Source organism: Salmo salar, unplaced genomic scaffold, assembly GCF_965601325.2.
Source record: "Salmo salar unplaced genomic scaffold, fSalSal1 ptg000635l, whole genome shotgun sequence".
In the NCBI taxonomy this organism is placed as follows: domain Eukaryota; kingdom Metazoa; phylum Chordata; class Actinopteri; order Salmoniformes; family Salmonidae; genus Salmo; species Salmo salar.
Window position 1 is genome coordinate 452,908 of NW_027675447.1, and position 22,093 is coordinate 475,000.

A 22,093-nucleotide genomic window follows, 5' to 3' on the forward strand; every position below is an offset into this window, starting at 1 on the left:
ACTGGAACACATTATATTCTGGGTGGGTTCTCCACTGGAACACATTATATTCTGGGTGGGTTCTCCACTGGAACACATTATATTCTGGGTGGGTTCTCCACTGGAACACATTATATTCTGGGTGGGTTCTCCACTGGAACACATTATATTCTGGGTGGGTTCTCCACTGGAACACATTATATTCTGGGTGGGTTCTCCACTGGAACACATTATATTCTGGGTGGGTTCTCCACTGGAACACATTATATTCTGGGTGGGTTCTCCACTGGAACACATTATATTCTGGGTGGGTTCTCCACTGGAACACATTATATTCTGGGTGGGTTCTCCACTGGAACACATTATATTCTGGGTGGGTTCTCCACTGGAACACGTTATATTCTGGGTGGGTTCTCCACTGGAACACGTTATATTCTGGGTGGGTTCTCCACTGGAACACGTTATATTCTGGGTGGGTTCTCCACTGGAACACGTTATATTCTGGGTGGGTTCTCCACTGGAACACGTTATATTCTGGGTGGGTTCTCCACTGGAACACGTTATATTCTGGGTGGGTTCTCCACTGGAACACGTTATATTCTGGGTGGGTTCTCCACTGGAACACGTTATATTCTGGGTGGGTTCTCCACTGGAACACGTTATATTCTGGGTGGGTTCTCCACTGGAACACGTTATATTCTGGGTGGGTTCTCCACTGGAACACGTTATATTCTGGGTGGGTTCTCCACTGGAACACGTTATATTCTGGGTGGGTTCTCCACTGGAACACGTTATATTCTGGGTGGGTTCTCCACTGGAACACGTTATATTCTGGGTGGGTTCTCCACTGGAACACGTTATATTCTGGGTGGGTTCTCCACTGGAACACGTTATATTCTGGGTGGGTTCTCCACTGGAACACGTTATATTCTGGGTGGGTTCTCCACTGGAACACATTATATTCTGGGTGGGTTCTCCACTGGAACACATTATATTCTGGGTGGGTTCTCCACTGGAACACATTATATTCTGGGTGGGTTCTCCACTGGAACACATTATATTCTGGGTGGGTTCTCCACTGGAACACATTATATTCTGGGTGGGTTCTCCACTGGAACACATTATATTCTGGGTGGGTTCTCCACTGGAACACATTATATTCTGGGTGGGTTCTCCACTGGAACACATTATATTCTGGGTGGGTTCTCCACTGGAACACATTATATTCTGGGTGGGTTCTCCACTGGAACACATTATATTCTGGGTGGGTTCTCCACTGGAACACATTATATTCTGGGTGGGTTCTCCACTGGAACACATTATATTCTGGGTGGGTTCTCCACTGGAACACATTATATTCTGGGTGGGTTCTCCACTGGAACACATTATATTCTGGGTGGGTTCTCCACTGGAACACATTATATTCTGGGTGGGTTCTCCACTGGAACACATTATATTCTGGGTGGGTTCTCCACTGGAACACATTATATTCTGGGTGGGTTCTCCACTGGAACACATTATATTCTGGGTGGGTTCTCCACTGGAACACATTATATTCTGGGTGGGTTCTCCACTGGAACACATTATATTCTGGGTGGGTTCTCCACTGGAACACATTATATTCTGGGTGGGTTCTCCACTGGAACACATTATATTCTGGGTGGGTTCTCCACTGGAACACATTATATTCTGGGTGGGTTCTCCACTGGAACACATTATATTCTGGGTGGGTTCTCCACTGGAACACATTATATTCTGGGTGGGTTCTCCACTGGAACACATTATATTCTGGGTGGGTTCTCCACTGGAACACATTATATTCTGGGTGGGTTCTCCACTGGAACACATTATATTCTGGGTGGGTTCTCCACTGGAACACATTATATTCTGGGTGGGTTCTCCACTGGAACACATTATATTCTGGGTGGGTTCTCCACTGGAACACATTATATTCTGGGTGGGTTCTCCACTGGAACACATTATATTCTGGGTGGGTTCTCCACTGGAACACATTATATTCTGGGTGGGTTCTCCACTGGAACACATTATATTCTGGGTGGGTTCTCCACTGGAACACATTATATTCTGGGTGGGTTCTCCACTGGAACACATTATATTCTGGGTGGGTTCTCCACTGGAACACATTATATTCTGGGTGGGTTCTCCACTGGAACACATTATATTCTGGGTGGGTTCTCCACTGGAACACATTATATTCTGGGTGGGTTCTCCACTGGAACACATTATATTCTGGGTGGGTTCTCCACTGGAACACATTATATTCTGGGTGGGTTCTCCACTGGAACACATTATATTCTGGGTGGGTTCTCCACTGGAACACATTATATTCTGGGTGGGTTCTCCACTGGAACACATTATATTCTGGGTGGGTTCTCCACTGGAACACATTATATTCTGGGTGGGTTCTCCACTGGAACACATTATATTCTGGGTGGGTTCTCCACTGGAACACATTATATTCTGGGTGGGTTCTCCACTGGAACACATTATATTCTGGGTGGGTTCTCCACTGGAACACATTATATTCTGGGTGGGTTCTCCACTGGAACACATTATATTCTGGGTGGGTTCTCCACTGGAACACATTATATTCTGGGTGGGTTCTCCACTGGAACACATTATATTCTGGGTGGGTTCTCCACTGGAACACATTCTATTCTGGGTTCTCCTCTCCAGGTGGATGTAGGGAAGTGTGGCGGTCTGGATTTTGGGGACCTGGCAGGTGGCTGTGCCAAAGCTCTGCCTCTGAAGCTGCTGAACAGGACTCATGCTACTGTTCCTGTTCGACTGGTTATCAGTGCTGTAAGACAATGCTATGCACTACATTACCATACAATACAATGCTATGCACTACATTACCATACAATACAATGCTATGCACTACATTACCATACAATACAATGCTATGCACAACATTACCATACAATACAATGCTATGCACTACATTACCATACAATACAATGCTATGCACTACATTACCGTGCAATGCAATGCTATGCACTACATTACCATACAATACAATGCTATGCACTACATTACCATACAATACAATGCTATGCACTACATTACCATACAATACAATGCTATGCACCACATTACCATACAATACAATGCTATGCACTACATTACCGTACAATACAATGCTATGCACTACATTACCGTACAATACAATGCTATGCACTACATTACCATACAATACAATGCTATGCACTACATTACCATACAATACAATGCTATGCACTACATTACCGTACAATACAATGCTATGCACTACATTACCGTACAATACAATGCTATGCACTACATTACCGTACAATACAATGCTATGCACTACATTACCGTACAATACAATGCTATGCACTACATTACCGTACAATACAATGCTATGCACTACATTACCGTACAATGCTATGCACTACATTACCGTACAATGCTATGCACTACATTACCGTACAATGCTATGCACTACATTACCGTACAATGCTATGCACTACATTACCGTACAATACAATGCTATGCACTACATTACCGTACAATACAATGCTATGCACTACATTACCATACAATACAATGCTATGCACTACATTACCATACAATACAATGCTATGCACTACATTACCATACCATACAATGCTATGCACTACATTACCATACCATACAATGCTATGCACTACATTACCATACAATGCTATGCACTACATTACCATACAATGCTATGCACTACATTACCATACAATGCTATGCACTACATTACCATACAATACAATGCTATGCACTACATTACCATACAATACAATGCTATGCACTACATTACCATACAATACAATGCTATGCACTACATTACCATACAATACAATGCTATGCACTACATTACCATACAATACAATGCTATGCACTACATTACCATACAATACAATGCTATGCACTACATTACCATACAATACAATGCTATGCACTACATTACCATACAATACAATGCTATGCACTACATTACCATACAATACAATGCTATGCACTACATTACCATACAATACAATGCTATGCACTACATTACCATACAATACAATGCTATGCACTACATTACCGTACAATACAATGCTATGCACTACATTACCATACAATGCTATGCACTACATTACCATACAATACAATGCTATGCACTACATTACCATACAATACAATGCTATGCACTACATTACCATACAATACAATGCTATGCACTACATTACTATGCAGTACAGTACAATGCTATGCAATACAATGCTTTGCAGTACATTGCGATGCAGTACAGTGCAGCAACAGACAATAACTAATGTTGTATAGGTCATTACTCTTCTGTCTGAGTTGTGCAGAACTTTGTCATGCAGGCCTCATTTTCAACAGCCATGGCCCTCGATGTCCCCTCGCGTGGCCGTCCGTAATGCTACCTAAAAAAAAATATGTATTTTCCTTTCAGCCGAAGTGTCCGTTGTTCCCTTTGGCTGAGTATAATAATTCTAATTCCCAGCTGCCAATCGCCGCGCTCCGAAGCGCCTCACTCACACGGCTCTGTCACTTATCGCCGTTCTTATTACCGTAATTTCCGGACTATTGAGCGCACCTGAATATAAGCCGCACCCACTGAATTAAAAAATATATATATTATTTTGAACACAAATAAGCCAGGCTGTCTCCCGGGGCTCGGTGCGCCAGGCTGTCTCCCGGGGCTCGGTGCGCCAGGCTGTCTCCCGGGGCTCGGCGCGCCAGGCTGTCTCCCGGGGCTCGGTGTGCCAGGCTGTCTCCCGGGGCTCGGTGCGCCAGGCTGTCTCCCGGGGCTCGGCGCGCCAGGCTGTCTCCCGGGGCTCGGTGTGCCAGGCTGTCTCCCGGGGCTCGGTGCGCCAGGCTGTCTCCCGGTGCGCCAGGCTGTCTCCCGGGGCTCGGCGCGCCAGGCTGTCTCCCGGGGCTCGGCGCGCCAGGCTGTCTCCCGGGGCTCGGCGCGCCAGGCTGTCTCCCGGTGTGCCAGGCTGTCTCCCGGGGCTCGGTGTGCCAGGCTGTCTCCCGGGGCTCGGTGCGCCAGGCTGTCTCCCGGTGTGCCAGGCTGTCGCCCGGGGCTCGGTGTGCCAGGCTGTCTCCCGGGGCTCGGTGCGCCAGGCTGTCTCCTACGCTTTGATCATTCATTATCTATACACATTTACATACACCTATGTTTTAACAGAAAAGCTAGTGTTTTTTTTGGATTTTCAAATCACTTTAATTGGCTATTTTGGTTAAATGTCCTTGGTACCCCGGGCAGATGGCGTCGTTGCCCCGGGCAGATGGCGTCGTTGCCCCGGGCAGATTGGGCACCTCCAAATGGCCTTGCCCCTAAAAAATCCTGAAATTCCAGGTCTGATGTCATCTTTCTGTTACTTCAAAAGCACTTTGATTTTTGTTAAAATATTTGGTTTATACAAGCACACGTTGATAGATATGGTCTCTGTGACGTCGTGTTTCTAGAACGCCACGGCCTGGCGCTGCTTCACTTTCTCCAAGAGTCCCGTTGCCATGACAGCTGAGGGCTTGCTGCAGGCGGGGACTCTGACCTCACTGGCCGCTCCGTCCGTCATGAACCACGTGATGCACGCCAGCTACGGAGAGGTGAGTGAACCTGGACCCGCCAGGTCGTCTCCAGTGGCTTCAATAGTCGAGTCGTTTCTGAGGGATGTTTCTGGGATGTTGTTTTTGTGTTGTCTTTCAGAATCCAGAGAGCTTCATGGTTTGGGTTCACTTCCACGCTCCACAGAAGTACCAGTCCTGTTCAGGTATGGCCCCCTGGCCTGTTCGGGTACGGGGGCCCCCTGGCCCGTTCGGGTACGGGGGCCCCCTGGCCCGTTCGGGTACGGGGGCCCCCTGGCCCGTTCGGGTACGGGGGCCCCCTGGCCCGTTCGGGTACGGGGGCCCCCTGGCCTTGCTCCATGAATATTAATACACAAGATGCCCTTCAGCCACCAGTCACAGCTGTTTGTCATGTCTGATGTCATACAGGTGCTCTCGGTCCAGCGGATGAATACAGTGCGCGGGTGGACATCGAGGTGGACTGTCCGGGCCCCAGTCATGTGATCAGGAGCGTCCCTCTCAGAGCCAGGTCCGGAACGGCCAGAGTACACGCCCCTAAAGACCTCCAGGTAGGAACTGACCCGTCGCTCCGCTGACATGAGACTAGTCTTTCCGTTCCCGGGTTTAACTGGGAAACCAGTGGGTTCTATTGCCTTTTCTAACACATTCCATATTACAGTTGGGCTTGACCTTCTGTGATAGGTTGATCTTTCTGTAATTCTTTTCTCATATATCTTTTTTTTTGGTGGGGGGGGGGGGGGGCAGCAGACTGTTAACCTCTCGGCAGCGATTGGTCAGTCCAGCGAGCAGACTCTGCCTCTGAAGAACGCAGGCAACATTGATGTTCAGCTGAAACTCAAGGTATTCGGTCCCTTTTACTTCCCTGTTTGATCTGTGGTTTAATAAGCCTGGGGGATGGGTTGGCATTGTGGTTTAATAAGCCTGGGGGATGGGTTGGCATTGTGGTTTAATAAGCCTGGGGGATGGGTTGGCATTGGGGTTTAATAAGCCTGGGGGATGGGTTGGCATTGGGGTTTAATAACCCTGGGGGATGTGTTGGCATTGGGGTTTAATAAGCCTGGGGGATGGGTTGGCATTGGGGTTTAATAAGCCTGGGGGATGGGTTGGCATTGGGGTTTAATAAGCCTGGGGGATGGGTTGGCATTGGGGTTTAATAAGCCTGGGGGATGGGTTGGCATTGGGGTTTAATAAGCCTGGGGGATGGGTTGGCATTGTGTTTATAATAAGCCTGGGGGATGTGGTGGCATTGTGTTTATAATAAGCCTGGGGGATGTGGTGGCATTGTGTTTATAATAAGCCTGGGGGATGTGGTGGCATTGTGTTTATAATAACCCTGGGGGATGTGTTGGCATTGTGGTTTAATAACCCTGGGGGATGTGTTGGCATTGTGTTTATAATAAGCCTGGGGGATGTGTTGGCATTGTGTTTATAATAAGCCTGGGGGATGTGTTGGCATTGTGGTTTAATAAGCCTTGGGGTTGTGTTGGCATTGTGTTTATAATAAGCCTGGGGGATGTGTTGGCATTGTGTTTATAATAAGCCTGGGGGATGTGGTGGCATTGTGGTTTAATAAGCCTGGGGGATGGGTTGGCATTGGGGTTTAATAAGCCTGGGGGATGGGTTGGCATTGGGGTTTAATAAGCCTGGGGGATGTGTTGGCATTGTGGTTTAATAAGCCTTGGGGTTGTGTTGGCATTGTGTTTATAATAAGCCTGGGGGATGTGGTGGCATTGTGTTTATAATAAGCCTGGGGGATGTGGTGGCATTGTGTTTATAATAAGCCTGGGGGATGTGGTGGCATTGTGTTTATAATAACCCTGGGGGATGTGTTGGCATTGTGGTTTAATAACCCTGGGGGATGTGTTGGCATTGTGTTTATAATAAGCCTGGGGGATGTGTTGGCATTGTGTTTATAATAAGCCCTGGGGGATGTGGTGGCATTGTGTTTATAATAAGCCTGGGGGATGTGTTGGCATTGTGGTTTAATAAGCCTTGGGGTTGTGTTGGCATTGTGTTTATAATAAGCCTGGGGGATGTGGTGGCATTGTGTTTATAATAAGCCTGGGGGATGTGGTGGCATTGTGTTTATAATAAGCCTGGGGGATGTGTTGGCATTGTGTTTATAATAAGCCTGGGGGATGTGTTGGCATTGTGTTTATAATAAGCCTGGGGGATGTGTTGGCATTGTGGTTATAATAAGCCTGGGGGATGTGTTGGCATTGTGGTTATAATAAGCCTGGGGGATGTGTTGGCATTGTGGTTATAATAAGCCTGGGGGATGTGTTGGCATTGTGGTTTAATAAGCCTGGGGGATGTGTTGGCATTGTGTTTATAATAAGCCTGGGGGATGTGTTGGCAATGTGGTTTAATAAGCCTGGGGGATGTGTTGGCATTGTGTTTATAATAAGCCCTGGGGGATGTGGTGGCATTGTGTTTATAATAAGCCTGGGGGATGTGTTGGCATTGTGGTTTAATAAGCCTTGGGGTTGTGTTGGCATTGTGTTTATAATAAGCCTGGGGGATGTGGTGGCATTGTGTTTATAATAAGCCTGGGGGATGTGGTGGCATTGTGTTTATAATAAGCCTGGGGGATGTGTTGGCATTGTGTTTATAATAAGCCTGGGGGATGTGTTGGCATTGTGTTTATAATAAGCCTGGGGGATGTGTTGGCATTGTGGTTATAATAAGCCTGGGGGATGTGTTGGCATTGTGGTTATAATAAGCCTGGGGGATGTGTTGGCATTGTGGTTATAATAAGCCTGGGGGATGTGTTGGCATTGTGGTTTAATAAGCCTGGGGGATGTGTTGGCATTGTGTTTATAATAAGCCTGGGGGATGTGTTGGCAATGTGGTTTAATAAGCCTGGGGGATGTGTTGGCATTGTGGTTTAATAAGCCTGGGGGATGTGTTGGCATTGTGGTTTAATAAGCCTGGGGGATGTGTTGGAATTGGGGTTTAATAAGCCTGGGGATGTGTTGGCATTGGGGTTTAATAAGCCTGGGGATGTGTTGGCATTGTGGTTTAATAAGCCTGGGGGATGTGTTGGCATTGTGGTTTAATAAGCCTGGGGGATGTGTTGGCATTGTGGTTTAATAAGCCTGGGGGATGTGTTGGCATTGGGGTTTAATAAGCCTGGGGGATGTGTTGGCATTGGGGTTTAATAAGCCTGGGGGATGTGTTGGCATTGGGGTTTAATAAGCCTGGGGGATGTGTTGGCATTGTGTTTATAATAAGCCTGGGGGATGGGTTGGCATTGGGGTTTAATAAGCCTGGGGGATGGGTTGGCATTGTGGTTTAATAAGCCTGGGGGATGTGTTGGCATTGTGGTTTAATAAGCCTGGGGGATGTGTTGGCATTGGGGTTTAATAAGCCTGGGGGATGTGTTGGCATTGGGGTTTAATAAGCCTGGGGGATGTGTTGGCATTGTGTTTATAATAAGCCTGGGGGATGTGTTGGCATTGTGTTTATAATAAGCCTGGGGGATGTGTTGGCATTGTGTTTATAATAAGCCTGGGGGATGTGTTGGCATTGTGGTTTAATAAGCCTGGGGGATGTGTTGGCATTGTGGTTTAATAAGCCTGGGGGATGTGTTGGCATTGTGTTTATAATAAGCCTGGGGGATGTGTTGGCATTGTGGTTTAATAAGCCGTGGGGATGTGTTGGCATTGTGGTTTAATAAGCCGTGGGGATGTGTTGGCATTGTGTTTATAATAAGCCGTGGGGATGTGTTGGCATTGTGGTTTAATAAGCCTGGGGGATGTGTTGGCATTGTGTTTATAATAAGCCTGGGGGATGTGTTGGCATTTTGTTTATAATAAGCCTGGGGTATGTGTTGGCATTGTGTTAATAATAAGCCTGGGGGATGTGTTGGCATTGTGGTTTAATAAGCCTGGGGGGATGTGTTGGCATTGTGGTTTAATAAGCCTGGGGGTTGTGTTGGCTTTGTGTTTATAATAAGCCTGGGGGTTGTTTTGGCATTGTGGTTATAATAAGCCTGGGGGATGTGTTGGCATTGTGTTTATAATAAGCCTGGGGGATGTGTTGGCATTGTGTTTATAATAAGCCTGGGGGATGTGTTGGCATTGTGTTTATAATAAGCCTGGGGGATGTGTTGGCATTGGGGTTTATAATAAGCCTGGGGGATGTGTTGGCATTGTGTTTATAATAAGCCTGGGGGATGTGTTGGCATTGTGTTTATAATAAGCCTGGGGGATGTGTTGGCATTGGGGTTTAATAAGCCTGGGGGATGTGTTGGCATTGGGGTTTATAATAATCCTGGGGGATGTGTTGGCATTGTGGTTTATAATAAGCCTGGGGGATGTGTTGGCATTGTGGTTTATAATAAGCCTGTGGGATGTGTTGGCATTGTGTTTATAATAAGCCTGGGGGATGTGTTGGCATTGTGTTTATAATAAGCCTGGGGGATGTGTTGGCATTGTGTTTATAATAAGCCTGGGGGATGTGTTGGCATTGTGTTTATAATAAGCCTGGGGGATGGGTTGGCATTGTGTTTATAATAAGCCTGGGGGATGTGTTGGCATTGTGTTTATAATAAGCCTGGGGGATGTGTTGGCATTGTGTTTATAATAAGCCTGGGGGATGTGTTGGCATTGTGGTTATAATAAGCCTGGGGGATGTGTTGGCATTGGGCTTTAATAAGCCTGGGGGATGTGTTGGCATTGTGGTTTAATAAGCCTGGGGGATGTGTTGGCATTGTGGTTTAATAAGCCTGGGGGATGTGTTGGCCTTGTGGTTTATAATAAGCCTGTGGGATGTGTTGGCCTTGTGGTTTATAATAAGCCTGTGGGATGTGTTGGCATTGTGTTTATAATAAGCCTGGGGGATGTGTTGGCATTGTGTTTATAATAAGCCTGGGGGATGTGTTGGCATTGTGGTTTAATAAGCCTGGGGGATGTGTTGGCATTGTGTTTATAATAAGCCTGGGGGATGTGTTGGCAATGTGGTTTAATAAGCCTGGGGGATGTGTTGGCATTGTGGTTTAATAAGCCTGGGGGATGTGTTGGCATTGTGGTTTAATAAGCCTGGGGGATGTGTTGGCATTGTGGTTTAATAAGCCTGGGGGATGTGTTGGCATTGTGTTTATAATAAGCCTGGGGGATGTGTTGGCAATGTGGTTTAATAAGCCTGGGGGATGTGTTGGCATTGTGGTCCTCAGCATGTCTTTTCCTCAAGGACAGAACAGAACTATGGCCTCCTGGGTGGTGCTGACGGACTATGGCCTCCTGGGTGGTGCTGACGGACTATGGCCTCCTGGGTGGTGCTGACTGACTATAGCCTCCTGGGTGGTGCTGACTGACTATGGCCTCCTGGGTGGTGCTGACTGACTATGGCCTCCTGGGTGGTGCTGACTGACTATGGCCTCCTGGGCGGTGCTGACTGACTATGGCCTCCTGGGTGGTGCTGACTGACTATGGCCTCCTGGGTGGTGCTGACTGACTATGGCCTCCTGGGTGGTGCTGACTGACTATGGCCTCCTGGGTGGTGCTGACTGACTATGGCCTCCTGGGTGGTGCTGACGGACTATGGCCTCCTGGGTGGTGCTGACGGACTATGGCCTCCTGGGTGGTGCTGACTGACTATGGCCTCCTGGGTGGTGCTGACTGACTATGGCCTCCTGGGTGGTGCTGACTGACTATGGCCTCCTGGGTGGTGCTGACTGACTATGGCCTCCTGGGTGGTGCTGACTGACTATGGCCTCCTGGGTGGTGCTGACTGACTATGGCCTCCTGGGTGGTGCTGACTGACTATGGCCTCCTGGGTGGTGCTGACTGACTATGGCCTCCTGGGTGGTGCTGACTGACTATGGCCTCCTGGGTGGTGCTGACTGACTATGGCCTCCTGGGTGGTGCTGACTGATATGACCTCCTGGGTGGTGCTGGGTGGTGTTGATATGGCCTCCTGGGTGGTGCTGGGTGGTGTTGATATGACCTCCTGGGTGGTGCTGGGTGGTGTTGATATGACCTGCTGGGTGGTGCTGATATGACCTGCTGGGGGGTGCTGGGTGGTGCTGATATGACCTCCTGGGTGGTGCTGGGTGGTGTTGATACGGCCCCCTGGGTGGTGCTGGGTGGTGTTGATATGACCCCCTGGGTGGTGCTGGGTGGTGTTGATATGACCTCCTGGGTGGTGCTGGGTGGTGTTGATATGACCTGCTGGGTGGTGTTTATATGGCTTCCTGGGTGGTGCTGGGTGGTGTTGATATGACCTGCTGGGTGGTGTTTATATGGCTTCCTGGGTGGTGCTGGGTGGTGTTGATATGACCTCCTGGGTGGTGCTGGGTGGTGTTGATATGACCTGCTGGGTGGTGTTTATATGGCTTCCTGGGTGGTGCTGGGTGGTGTTGATATGACCTGCTGGGTGGTGTTTATATGGCTTCCTGGGTGGTGCTGGGTGGTGTTGATATGACCTGCTGGGTGGTGTTGATACGGCCCCCTGGGTGGTGCTGGGTGGTGTTGATATGACCTCCTGGGTGGTGCTGGGTGGTGTTGATATGACCTGCTGGGTGGTGTTGATTGACCTCCTGGTGGTTCTCGTCTTCAGAACAGCGGTGGTGATGACTGTTTCTCTGTGAGTCCTGAGGAGCTGTGTCTGCGTGCCGGGGAGGAGCAAGGCATTGTGGTCTCGTTCACCTCTCAGGGCGGCAGGAAGGACCGAGAGAGGTACTTTTCATTTATTTTATTTATTTAAAATTTACACACTTCAGTGTTCTGACCATCTGGCCTTGTGGAAATCCTTCTACATTACTCAGTGTTCTGGCCTTGTGGAAAGCCTTCTACATTACTCAGTGTTCTGGCCTTGTGGAAAGCCTTCTACATTACTCAGTGTTCTGGCCTTGTGGAAAGCCTTCTACATTACTCAGTGTTCTGGCCTTGTGGAAAGCCTTCTACATTACTCAGTGTTCTGGCCTTGTGGAAAGCCTTCTACATTACTCAGTGTTCTGGCCTTGTGGAAATCCTTCTACATTACTCAGTGTTCTGGCCTTGTGGAAAGCCTTGTACATTACTCAGTGTTCTGGCCTTGTGGAAATCCTTCTACATTACTCAGTGTTCTGGCCTTGTGGAAATCCTTCTACATTACTCAGTGTTCTGGCCTTGTGGAAAGCCTTCTACATTACTCAGTGTTCTGGCCTTGTGGAAAGCCTTCTACATTACTCAGTGTTCTGGCCTTGTGGAAATCCTTCTACATTACTCAGTGTTCTGGCCTTGTGGAAAGCCTTCTACATTACTCAGTGTTCTGGCCTTGTGGAAATCCTTCTACATTACTCAGTGTTCTGGCCTTGTGGAAAGCCTTCTACATTACTCAGTGTTCTGGCCTTGTGGAAAGCCTTCTACATTACTCAGTGTTCTGGCCTTGTGGAAAGCCTTCTACATTACTCAGTGTTCTGGCCTTGTGGAAAGCCTTCTACATTACTCAGTGTTCTGGCCTTGTGGAAAGCCTTGTACATTACTCAGTGTTCTGGCCTTGTGGAAAGCCTTCTACATTACTCAGTGTTCTGGCCTTGTGGAAAGCCTTGTACATTACTCAGTGTTCTGGCCTTGTGGAAAGCCTTCTACATTACTCAGTGTTCTGGCCTTGTGGAAAGCCTTCTACATTACTCAGTGTTCTGGCCTTGTGGAAAGCCTTCTACATTACTCAGTGTTCTGGCCTTGTGGAAAGCCTTCTACATTACTCAGTGTTCTGGCCTCGTGGAAAGCCTTCTACATTACTCAGTGTTCTGGCCTTGTGGAAATCCTTCTACATTACTCAGTGTTCTGGCCTTGTGGAAAGCCTTCTACATTACTCAGTGTTCTGGCCTCGTAGAAAGCCTTGTACATTACTCAGTGTTGTACTTCAGAGTGTAATCGATCGGATGCTCTTGGATTCTTGTTCCGGCAGCTCAAGACTTTTCCCTGTGTTTTCGTTCTGTGTCCCTTTTGTGTTTTCATGCTACTTCCTGTTCTGAGGGTTTTTTTTTTTTCTTCCTGTGTTTGTCCTCTCCAGTGTCCTGACCATCCTGGTGCTGCCGTCTGGTCCCCAGTACGAGGTGGTGCTGAAGGGACAGGTGGTACCAGAGGAGAGGGGTAACCCTGCTGCCGTACCCGGTCCTGCCTCTGCCCTGGGCTTGCTGCCCCCCAGTGAGGTGCCTCCCATCCTCTCAAACAAGCAGTTGGTGGCCTGGGGAGGGGTCACGCTGGGCAGGGCTGTGTAAGGAACATTTTCTACACTCTTCCGTGTTGGTCATAATGATTCACCCGTATGTAGTTGCTACCTAGTGGCGCAGCGGTCGAAGGCACTGCAAGAGGCGTCACTACGGTCCCTGGTTCGACTCCGGGCTGTATCATATCCGGCCGTGATTGGGAGTGCCACAGGGCGACGCACAATTGGCCCAGCGTCGTCCGGGTTTGGCCGTAATTGTAAATAAGAATTTGTTCTGAACTGTCTTGCCTGGTTAAATATGTTTTTTAAATCTTGTGTTTTGAACATGGATACAAAGCTGTTGAAGAGGGTGATTGGTGTAGCTGTGGAGGTGGTGTAGCTGTGAAGGTGGTGTAGCTGTGAAGGTGGTGTAGCTGTGAAGGTGGTGTAGCTGTGAAGGTGGTGTAGCTGTGAAGGTGGTGTAGCGGGGTGGTGAGCGGGAGGTGGTGTAGCTGTGGAGGTGGTGTAGCTGTGGAGGTGGTGTAGCTGTGGAGGTGGTGTAGCTGTGGAGGTGGTGTAGCTGTGGAGGTGGTGTAGCTGTGGAGGTGGTGTAGCTGTGGAGGTGGTGTAGCTGTGGAGGTGGTGTAGCTGTGGAGGTGGTGTAGCTGTGGAGGTGGTGTAGCTGTGGAGGTGGTGTAGCTGTGAAGGTGGTGTAGCTGTGGAGGTGGTGTAGCTGTGGAGGTGGTGTAGCTGTGGAGGTGGTGTAGCTGTGAAGGTGGTGTAGCTGTGAAGGTGGTGTAGCTGTGGTGTAGCTGTGGTGTAGCTGTGTAGCGTGGTGAGCCGTGGTGTAGCCGTGGAGGTGGTGTAGCCGTGGAGGTGGTGAGCCGTGGAGGTGGTGTAGCCGTGGAGGTGGTGTAGCCGGGAGGTGGTATAGCCGTGGAGGTGGTGTAGCCGGTGGAGGTGGTGTAGCCGGTGGAGGTGGTGGAGCCGTGGAGGTGGTGGAGGTGGTGTAGCCGTGGAGGTGGTGGAGCCGTGGAGGACTTTGTGTAGCTGTTAGAGCTCTGAATGTCCTCCTCTACCTGTACAGACAACAGAAGCTGGTTCTTCGTAACAACTCCCCCAACACAACACACCACCTGCGTCTGCTGATCAGAGGACAAGATCACAGCTGTTTCCAGGTAACAACCAAAACTCCTTAACCTGTCCAGCTACTCTAGACTGCTCCTTAACCTGTCCAGCTACTCTAGACTGCTCTTTAACCTGTCCAGCTACTCTAGACTGCTCCTTAACCTGTCCAGCTACTCTAGACTGCTCTTTAACCTGTCCAGCTACTCTAGACTGCTCCTTAACCTGTCCAGCTACTCTAGACTGCTCCTTAACCTGTCCAGCTACTCTAGACTGCTCCTTAACCTGTCCAGCTACTCTAGACTGCTCCTCAACCTGGCCAGCTACTCTAGACTGCTCCTTAACCTGTCCAGCTACTCTAGACTGCTCTTTAACCTGTCCAGCTACTCTAGACTGCTCCTTAACCTGTCCAGCTACTCTAGACTGCTCCTTAACCTGTCCAGCTACTCTAGACTGCTCCTCAACCTGGCCAGCTACTCTAGACTGCTCCTTAACCTGTCCAGCTACTCTAGACTGCTCTTTAACCTGTCCAGCTACTCTAGACTGCTCCTTAACCTGTCCAGCTACTCTAGACTGCTCCTCAACCTGTCCAGCTACTCTAGACTGCTCCTCAACCTGTCCAGCTACTCTAGACTGCTCTTTAACCTGGCCAGCTACTCTAGACTGCTCTTTAACTTGTCCAGCTACTCTAGACTGCTCCTTAACCTGTCCAGCTACTCTAGACTGCTCCTTAACCTGTCCAGCTACTCTAGACTGCTCCTTAACCTGTCCAGCTACTCTAGACTGCTCTTTAAGCTGTCCAGCTACTCTAGACTGCTCTTTAACCTGTCCAGCTACTCTAGACTGCTCCTTAACCTGTCCAGCTACTCTAGACTGTTCTTTAACCTGTCCAGCTACTCTAGACTGCTCTAACTTGTCCAGCTACTCTAGACTGCTCCTTAACCTGTCCAGCTACTCTAGACTGCTCTTTAACTTGTCCAGCTACTCAAGACTGCTCCTTAACCTGTCCAGCTACTCTAGACTGCTCCTTAACCTGTCCAGCTACTCTAGACTGCTCCTTAACCTGTCCAGCTACTCTAGACTGCTCCTCAACCAGGCCAGCAACTCTAGACTGCTCCTTAACCTGTCCAGCTACTCTAGACTGCTCTTTAACTTGTCCAGCTACTCTAGACTGCTCCTTAACCTGTCCAGCTACTCTAGACTGCTCCTCAACCAGGCCAGCAACTCTAGACTGCTCCTTAACCAGGCCAGCAACTCTAGACTGCTCCTTAACCTGTCCAGCTACTCTAGACTGCTCTTTAACTTGTCCAGCTACTCAAGACTGCTCCTTAACCTGGCCAGCTACTCTAGACTGCTCTTTATCCTGTCCAGCTACTCTAGACTGCTCCTTAACCTGTCCAGCTACTCTAGACTGCTCTTTAACCTGTCCAGCTACTCTAGACTGCTCCTTAACCTGTCCAGCTACTCTAGACTGCTCCTCAACCTGTCCAGCTACTCTAGACTGCTCTTTAACTTGTCCAGCTACTCTAGACTGCTCCTTAACCTGTCCAGCTACTCTAGACTGCTCCTTAACCTGTCCAGCTACTCTAGACTGCTCCTTAACCTGTCCAGCTACTCTAGACTGCTCCTCAACCTGTCCAGCTACTCTAGACTGCTCCTTAACCTGTCCAGCTACTCTAGACTGCTCCTTAACCTGTCCAGCTACTCTAGACTGCTCCTTAACCTGTCCAGCTACTCTAGACTGCTCCTTAACCTGTCCAGCTACTCTAGACTGCTCTTTAACCTGTCCAGCTACTCGACTGCTCTTTAACCTGTCCAGCTACTCGACTGCTCCTTAACCTGTCCAGCTACTCGACTGCTCCTTAACCTGTCCAGCTACTCTAGACTGCTCCTTAACCTGTCCAGCTACTCTAGACTGCTCTTTAACTTGTCCAGCTACTCTAGACTGCTCCTTAACCTGTCCAGCTACTCGACTGCTCTTTAACCTGTCCAGCTACTCTAGACTGCTCTTTAACCTGTCCAGCTACTCTCGACTACTCCTTAACCTGTCCAGCTACTCTCGACTGCTCCTTAACCTGTCCAGCTACTCTAGACTGCTCCTTAACCTGTCCAGCTACTCTAGACTGCTCCTCAACCTGTCCAGCTACTCTAGACTGCTCCTCAACCTGTCCAGCTACTCTAGACTGCTCCTCAACCTGTCCAGCTACTCTTCAGATATCAATCACAATTTATTATTACAGTCATGTCTCATTAACTCCTGGCTCCCCTTCTCTCTCTCTCCTGTCTCTCTGTGGTCTCTCCCTCCCTCTCTCTCTCCCCTTGACTCCCCCTTGTCCTCTCCCTCTCTCTCTCTCCCCTTGTCTCTCCCTCTCTCTCTCTCTCCTTGTCTCTCCCTCTCTCTCTCTCCCCTTGTCTCTCCCTCTCTCCCTCTCCCCTTGTCTCTCCCTCTCTCTCTCTCCCCTTGTCTCTCCCTCTCTCTCTCTCCCCTTGTCTCTCCTCCCTCTCGCTCTCTCTCCCCTTGTCTCTCGCTCTCCTCCCCTTGTCTCTCTCCCCTTGTCTCTCCCTCTGTCTCTCTCCCCTTGTCTCTCCCTCTGTCTCTCTCCCCTTGTCTCTCTCTCTCTCCCCTTGTCTCTCTCTCTCTGTCTCTCTCCCCTTGTCTCTCGCTCTCTCCCTCTCCCAGCTCCAGAGTAGCTTTGGACAGGAGGAGAGGTTGACCAGACACAGAGAGCTGTCCATCCGGCCCAGGGAGGATGTTGTTGTCCACCTGCTGTTTGCCCCAACCCGGGTGGCCTGCGCCCTGTCCAAGCTGGAGATCAAACAGTCTGGAGTACGACCCTCACAGCCTGGCATCAAGTTCACTGTGAGGCCCCTCTCTACCCGAACCGTCCTGGTTCACTGTGAGGCCCTAACCGTCCTGGTTCACTGTGAGGCCCTAACCGTCCTGGTTCACTGTGAGGCCCTAACCGTCCTGGTTCACTGTGAGGCCCTAACCGTCCTGGTTCACTGTGAGGCCCTAACCGTCCTGGTTCACTGTGAGGCCCTAACCGTCCTGGTTCACTGTGAGGCCCTAACCGTCCTGGTTCACTGTGAGGCCCTAACCGTCCTGGTTCACTGTGAGGCCCCTCTCTACCCTAACCGTCCTGGTTCACTGTGAGGCCCTCTCTACCCTAACCGTCCTGGTTCACTGTGAGGCCCCTCTCTACCCTAACCGTCCTGGTTCACTGTGAGGCCCTCTCTACCCTAACCATCCTGGTTCACTGTGAGGCCCCTCTCTACCCTAACCGTCCTGGTTCACTGTGAGGCCCTAACCGTCCTGGTTCACTGTGAGGCCCTAACCGTCCTGGTTCACTGTGAGGCCCTAACCGTCCTGGTTCACTGTGAGGCCCCTCTCTACCCTAACCGTCCTGGTTCACTGTGAGGCCCTAACCGTCCTGGTTCACTGTGAGGCCCCTCTCTACCCTAACCATCCTGGTTCACTGTGAGGCCCCTCTCTACCCTAACCGTCCTGGTTCACTGTGAGGCCCTAACCGTCCTGGTTCACTGTGAGGCCCTAACCGTCCTGGTTCACTGTGAGGCCCTAACCGTCCTGGTTCACTGTGAGGCCCTAACCGTCCTGGTTCACTGTGAGGCCCTAACCGTCCTGGTTCACTGTGAGGCCCTAACCGTCCTGGTTCACTGTGAGGCCCTAACCGTCCTGGTTCACTGTGAGGCCCTAACCGTCCTGGTTCACTGTGAGGCGCCCTCTACCCTAACCATCCTGCAGACCAACGTTCCTTCATCCTGGGCCGTAGTTGTTGCCCCGGGCCGTAGTTGTTGCCCCGGGCCGTAGTTGTTGCCCTAGCACTACACTCCTGATTCCACGAATCAAAGGCTTGATGATGCCGTGGTTATTTGAGTCAGGTGTGTCGAGCAACGGCCAACAACAGAAACGTGAACATCTATGGGTCCCCAGGATCTAGTGACTTATTGAAGTGACCAGACTGGTTTTTCCCTTAAAGGGACATTACACTTTTTTAAAAGTTTGTCAGATGTTTTCAGACTTCACAATGAGTCTGTGGTGATGTATGGGTTATGAGTCTGTGGAGATGTATGGGTCTTTGGCGATGTATGGGTTTATGTAGCTCTGGCTATATGCCTCACATCTTAATAAAGGGAAATATACTCTCTACCCTCCCTCTCTCTCCCTCTCCCTCTCCTCTCTCCCTCTCTCTCCCTCTCTCTCTCTCTCTCTCTCTCTCTCTCTCTCACCCTCCTCTCTCTCCCTCTCTCTCTCTCTACCCTCCCCCTTTCTCTCTCTACCCTCTCTCTCTCTACCCTCTCGCTACCTCCTCTCTCTCTCTCGCTACCCTCCTCTCTCTCTCTCGCTACCCTCCTCTCTCTCTCTCTCTACCCTCCCTCTCTCTCTCCCTCTCTCTCTCTCTCTACCCTCTCTCTACCCTCTCTCTCCCTCTCTCTCTCTCTCTACCCTCCCTCTCTCTCTCTCTCTCTCTCTACCCTCCCTCTCTCTCTCTCTACCTCTCTCTACCCTCTCTCTACCCTCTCTCTACCCTCTCTCTACCCTCTCTCTCTACCCTCTCTCTACCCTCTCTCTACCCTCTCTCTACCCCTCTCTCTACCCTCTCTCTCCTCTCTCTCTCCCTCTCTCCTCTCTCTCTCTCTCTCTCTACCCTCCCTCTCTCTCTCTCTACCCTCCCTCTCTCTCTCTCTCTCTACCCTCCCTCTCTCCCTCTCTCTCTCTCCCTCTCTCCCTCTCTCCCTCCCCCTCCCTCTCTCTCCCCCCAGATCCCCCTATCAGGCTACGGAGGGACCAGTAACATTGTTCTGGAAGACCACAGGAAGCGTTCAGACGGCTACGTGGCTATGCTAATGGGTGTGGCAGCAGGCCACGTCTCTAAGCTGTGTGTGTGTGTGAGAAACACTGGGTCCAGGGCTGCCTTCATTAAGGCTGTTTCCTACTCTGACCTACACACACGCTCTGTCATGGACTCCTCTGGCATCAGCCTCTCTCCGTCTCAGTTCGTCCTGAAGGAGAGGACACAGGAGGTAGGTCACGTGACTTGTTTCTGCATGCGGTCAGAAAGGAGCTTCTGGTTTGAACTGGACTCCCTGTCAGAGACCTGACTAACACCTGGACTGGACTACCTGACTAACACCTGGACTGGACTGCCTGTCTAACACCTGGACTGGACTACCTGACTAACACCCGGACTGGACTACCTGACTAACACCTGGACTGGACTACCTGACTAACACCTGGACTGGACTACCTGACTAACACCTGGACTGGACTACCTGACTAACACCCGGACTGGACTACCTGACTAACACCTGGACTGGACTACCTGACTAACACCTGGACTGGACTACCTGACTAACACCCGGACTGGACTACCTGACTAACACCCGGACTGGACTACCTGACTAACACCCGGACTGGACTACCTGACTAACACCTGGACTGGACTACCTGACTAACACCCGGACTGGACTACCTGACTAACACCTGGACTGGACTACCTGACTAACACCTGGACTGGACTACCTGACTAACACCCGGACTGGACTACCTGACTAACACCCGGACTGGACTGCCTGACTAACACCTGGACTGGACTACCTGACTAACACCCGGACTGGACTACCTGACTAACACCCGGACTGGACTACCTGACTAACACCCGGACTGGACTACCTGACTAACACCTGGACTGGACTACCTGACTAACACCTGGACTGGACTACCTGACTAACACCTGGACTGGACTACCTGACTAACACCTGGACTGGACTACCTGACTAACACCCGGACTGGACTACCTGACTAACACCCGGACTGGACTACCTGACTAACACCCGGACTGGACTACCTGACTAACACCTGGACTGGACTGCCTGACTAACACCTGGACTGGACTACCTGACTAACACCTGGACTGGACTACCTGACTAACACCTGGACTGGACTACCTGACTAACACCCGGACTGGACTACCTGACTAACACCCGGACTGGACTACCTGACTAACACCCGGACTGGACTACCTGACTAACACCCGGACTGGACTGCCTGACTAACACCTGGACTGGACTGCCTGACTAACACCTGGACTGGACTGCCTGACTAACACCTGGACTGGACTGCCTGACTAACACCTGGACTGGACTGCCTGACTAACACCTGGACTGGACTGCCTGACTAACACCTGGACTGGACTGCCTGACTAACACCTGGACTGGACTGCCTGACTAACACCGGACTGGACTGCCTGACTAACACCTGGACTGGACTGCCTGACTAACACCTGGACTGGACTGCCTGACTAACACCTGGACTGGACTGCCTGACTAACACCTGGACTGGACTGCCTGACTCACACCTGGACTGGACTGCCTGACTCACACCTGGACTGGACTGCCTGACTCACACCTGGACTGGACTGCCTGACTCACACCTGGACTGGACTGCCTGACTCACACCTGGACTGGACTGCCTGACTCACACCTGGACTGGACTGCCTGACTCACACCTGGACTGGACTGCCTGACTCACACCTGGACTGGACTGCCTGACTCACACCTGGACTGGACTGCCTGACTCACACCTGGACTGGACTGCCTGACTCACACCTGGACTGGACTGCCTGACTCACACCTGGACTGCCTGACTCACACCTGGACTGCCTGACGCACACCTGGACTGCCTGACTCACACCTGGACTGCCTGACGCACACCTGGACTGCCTGACCTACTCACACCTGGACTGCCTGACTCACACCTGGACTGCCTGACTCACACCTGGACTGCCTGACTCACACCTGGACTGCCTGACTCACACCTGGACTGCCTGACTCACACCTGGACTGCCTGACTCACACCTGGACTGCCTGACTCACACCTGGACTGGACTGCCTGACTAACACCTGGACTGGACTGCCTGACTAACACCTGGACTGGACTGCCTGACTAACACCTGGACTGGACTGCCTGACTAACACCTGGACTGGACTGCCTGACTAACACCTGGACTGGACTGCCTGACTAACACCTGGACTGGACTGCCTGACTCACACCTGGACTGGACTGCCTGACTCACACCTGGACTGGACTGCCTGACTCACACCTGGACTGGACTGCCTGACTCACACCTGGACTGGACTGCCTGACTCACACCTGGACTGGACTGCCTGACTCACACCTGGACTGGACTGCCTGACTCACACCTGGACTGGACTGCCT

The 22,093-nt window shown here is 50.5% G+C and overlaps 1 protein-coding gene across 11 annotated transcripts in view; it reads left to right on the forward strand.

Annotated features, from left to right (window-relative positions):
• LOC106590754 (centrosomal protein of 192 kDa) overlaps positions 1–22,093 on the forward strand; it is a 97,306-nt gene that overhangs the window by 44,303 nt on the left and 30,910 nt on the right. For 8 of the 11 annotated variants that reach the window (XM_082972291.1, XM_082972301.1, XM_082972295.1 and 5 more), the window contains 10 exons: positions 2,677–2,802; positions 5,476–5,616; positions 5,717–5,780; positions 6,004–6,143; positions 6,340–6,435; positions 12,157–12,275; positions 13,597–13,800; positions 14,819–14,909; positions 17,537–17,716; positions 19,639–19,899. In XM_082972291.1, the coding sequence (XP_082828417.1) occupies positions 2,677–2,802; positions 5,476–5,616; positions 5,717–5,780; positions 6,004–6,143; positions 6,340–6,435; positions 12,157–12,275; positions 13,597–13,800; positions 14,819–14,909; positions 17,537–17,716; positions 19,639–19,899 (1,422 nt within the window). The remainder of the gene's footprint in view (positions 1–2,676; positions 2,803–5,475; positions 5,617–5,716; positions 5,781–6,003; positions 6,144–6,339; positions 6,436–12,156; positions 12,276–13,596; positions 13,801–14,818; positions 14,910–17,536; positions 17,717–19,638; positions 19,900–22,093) is intronic. The other 3 variants (XM_082972294.1, XM_082972300.1, XM_082972299.1) reach the window with 3 other exon arrangements.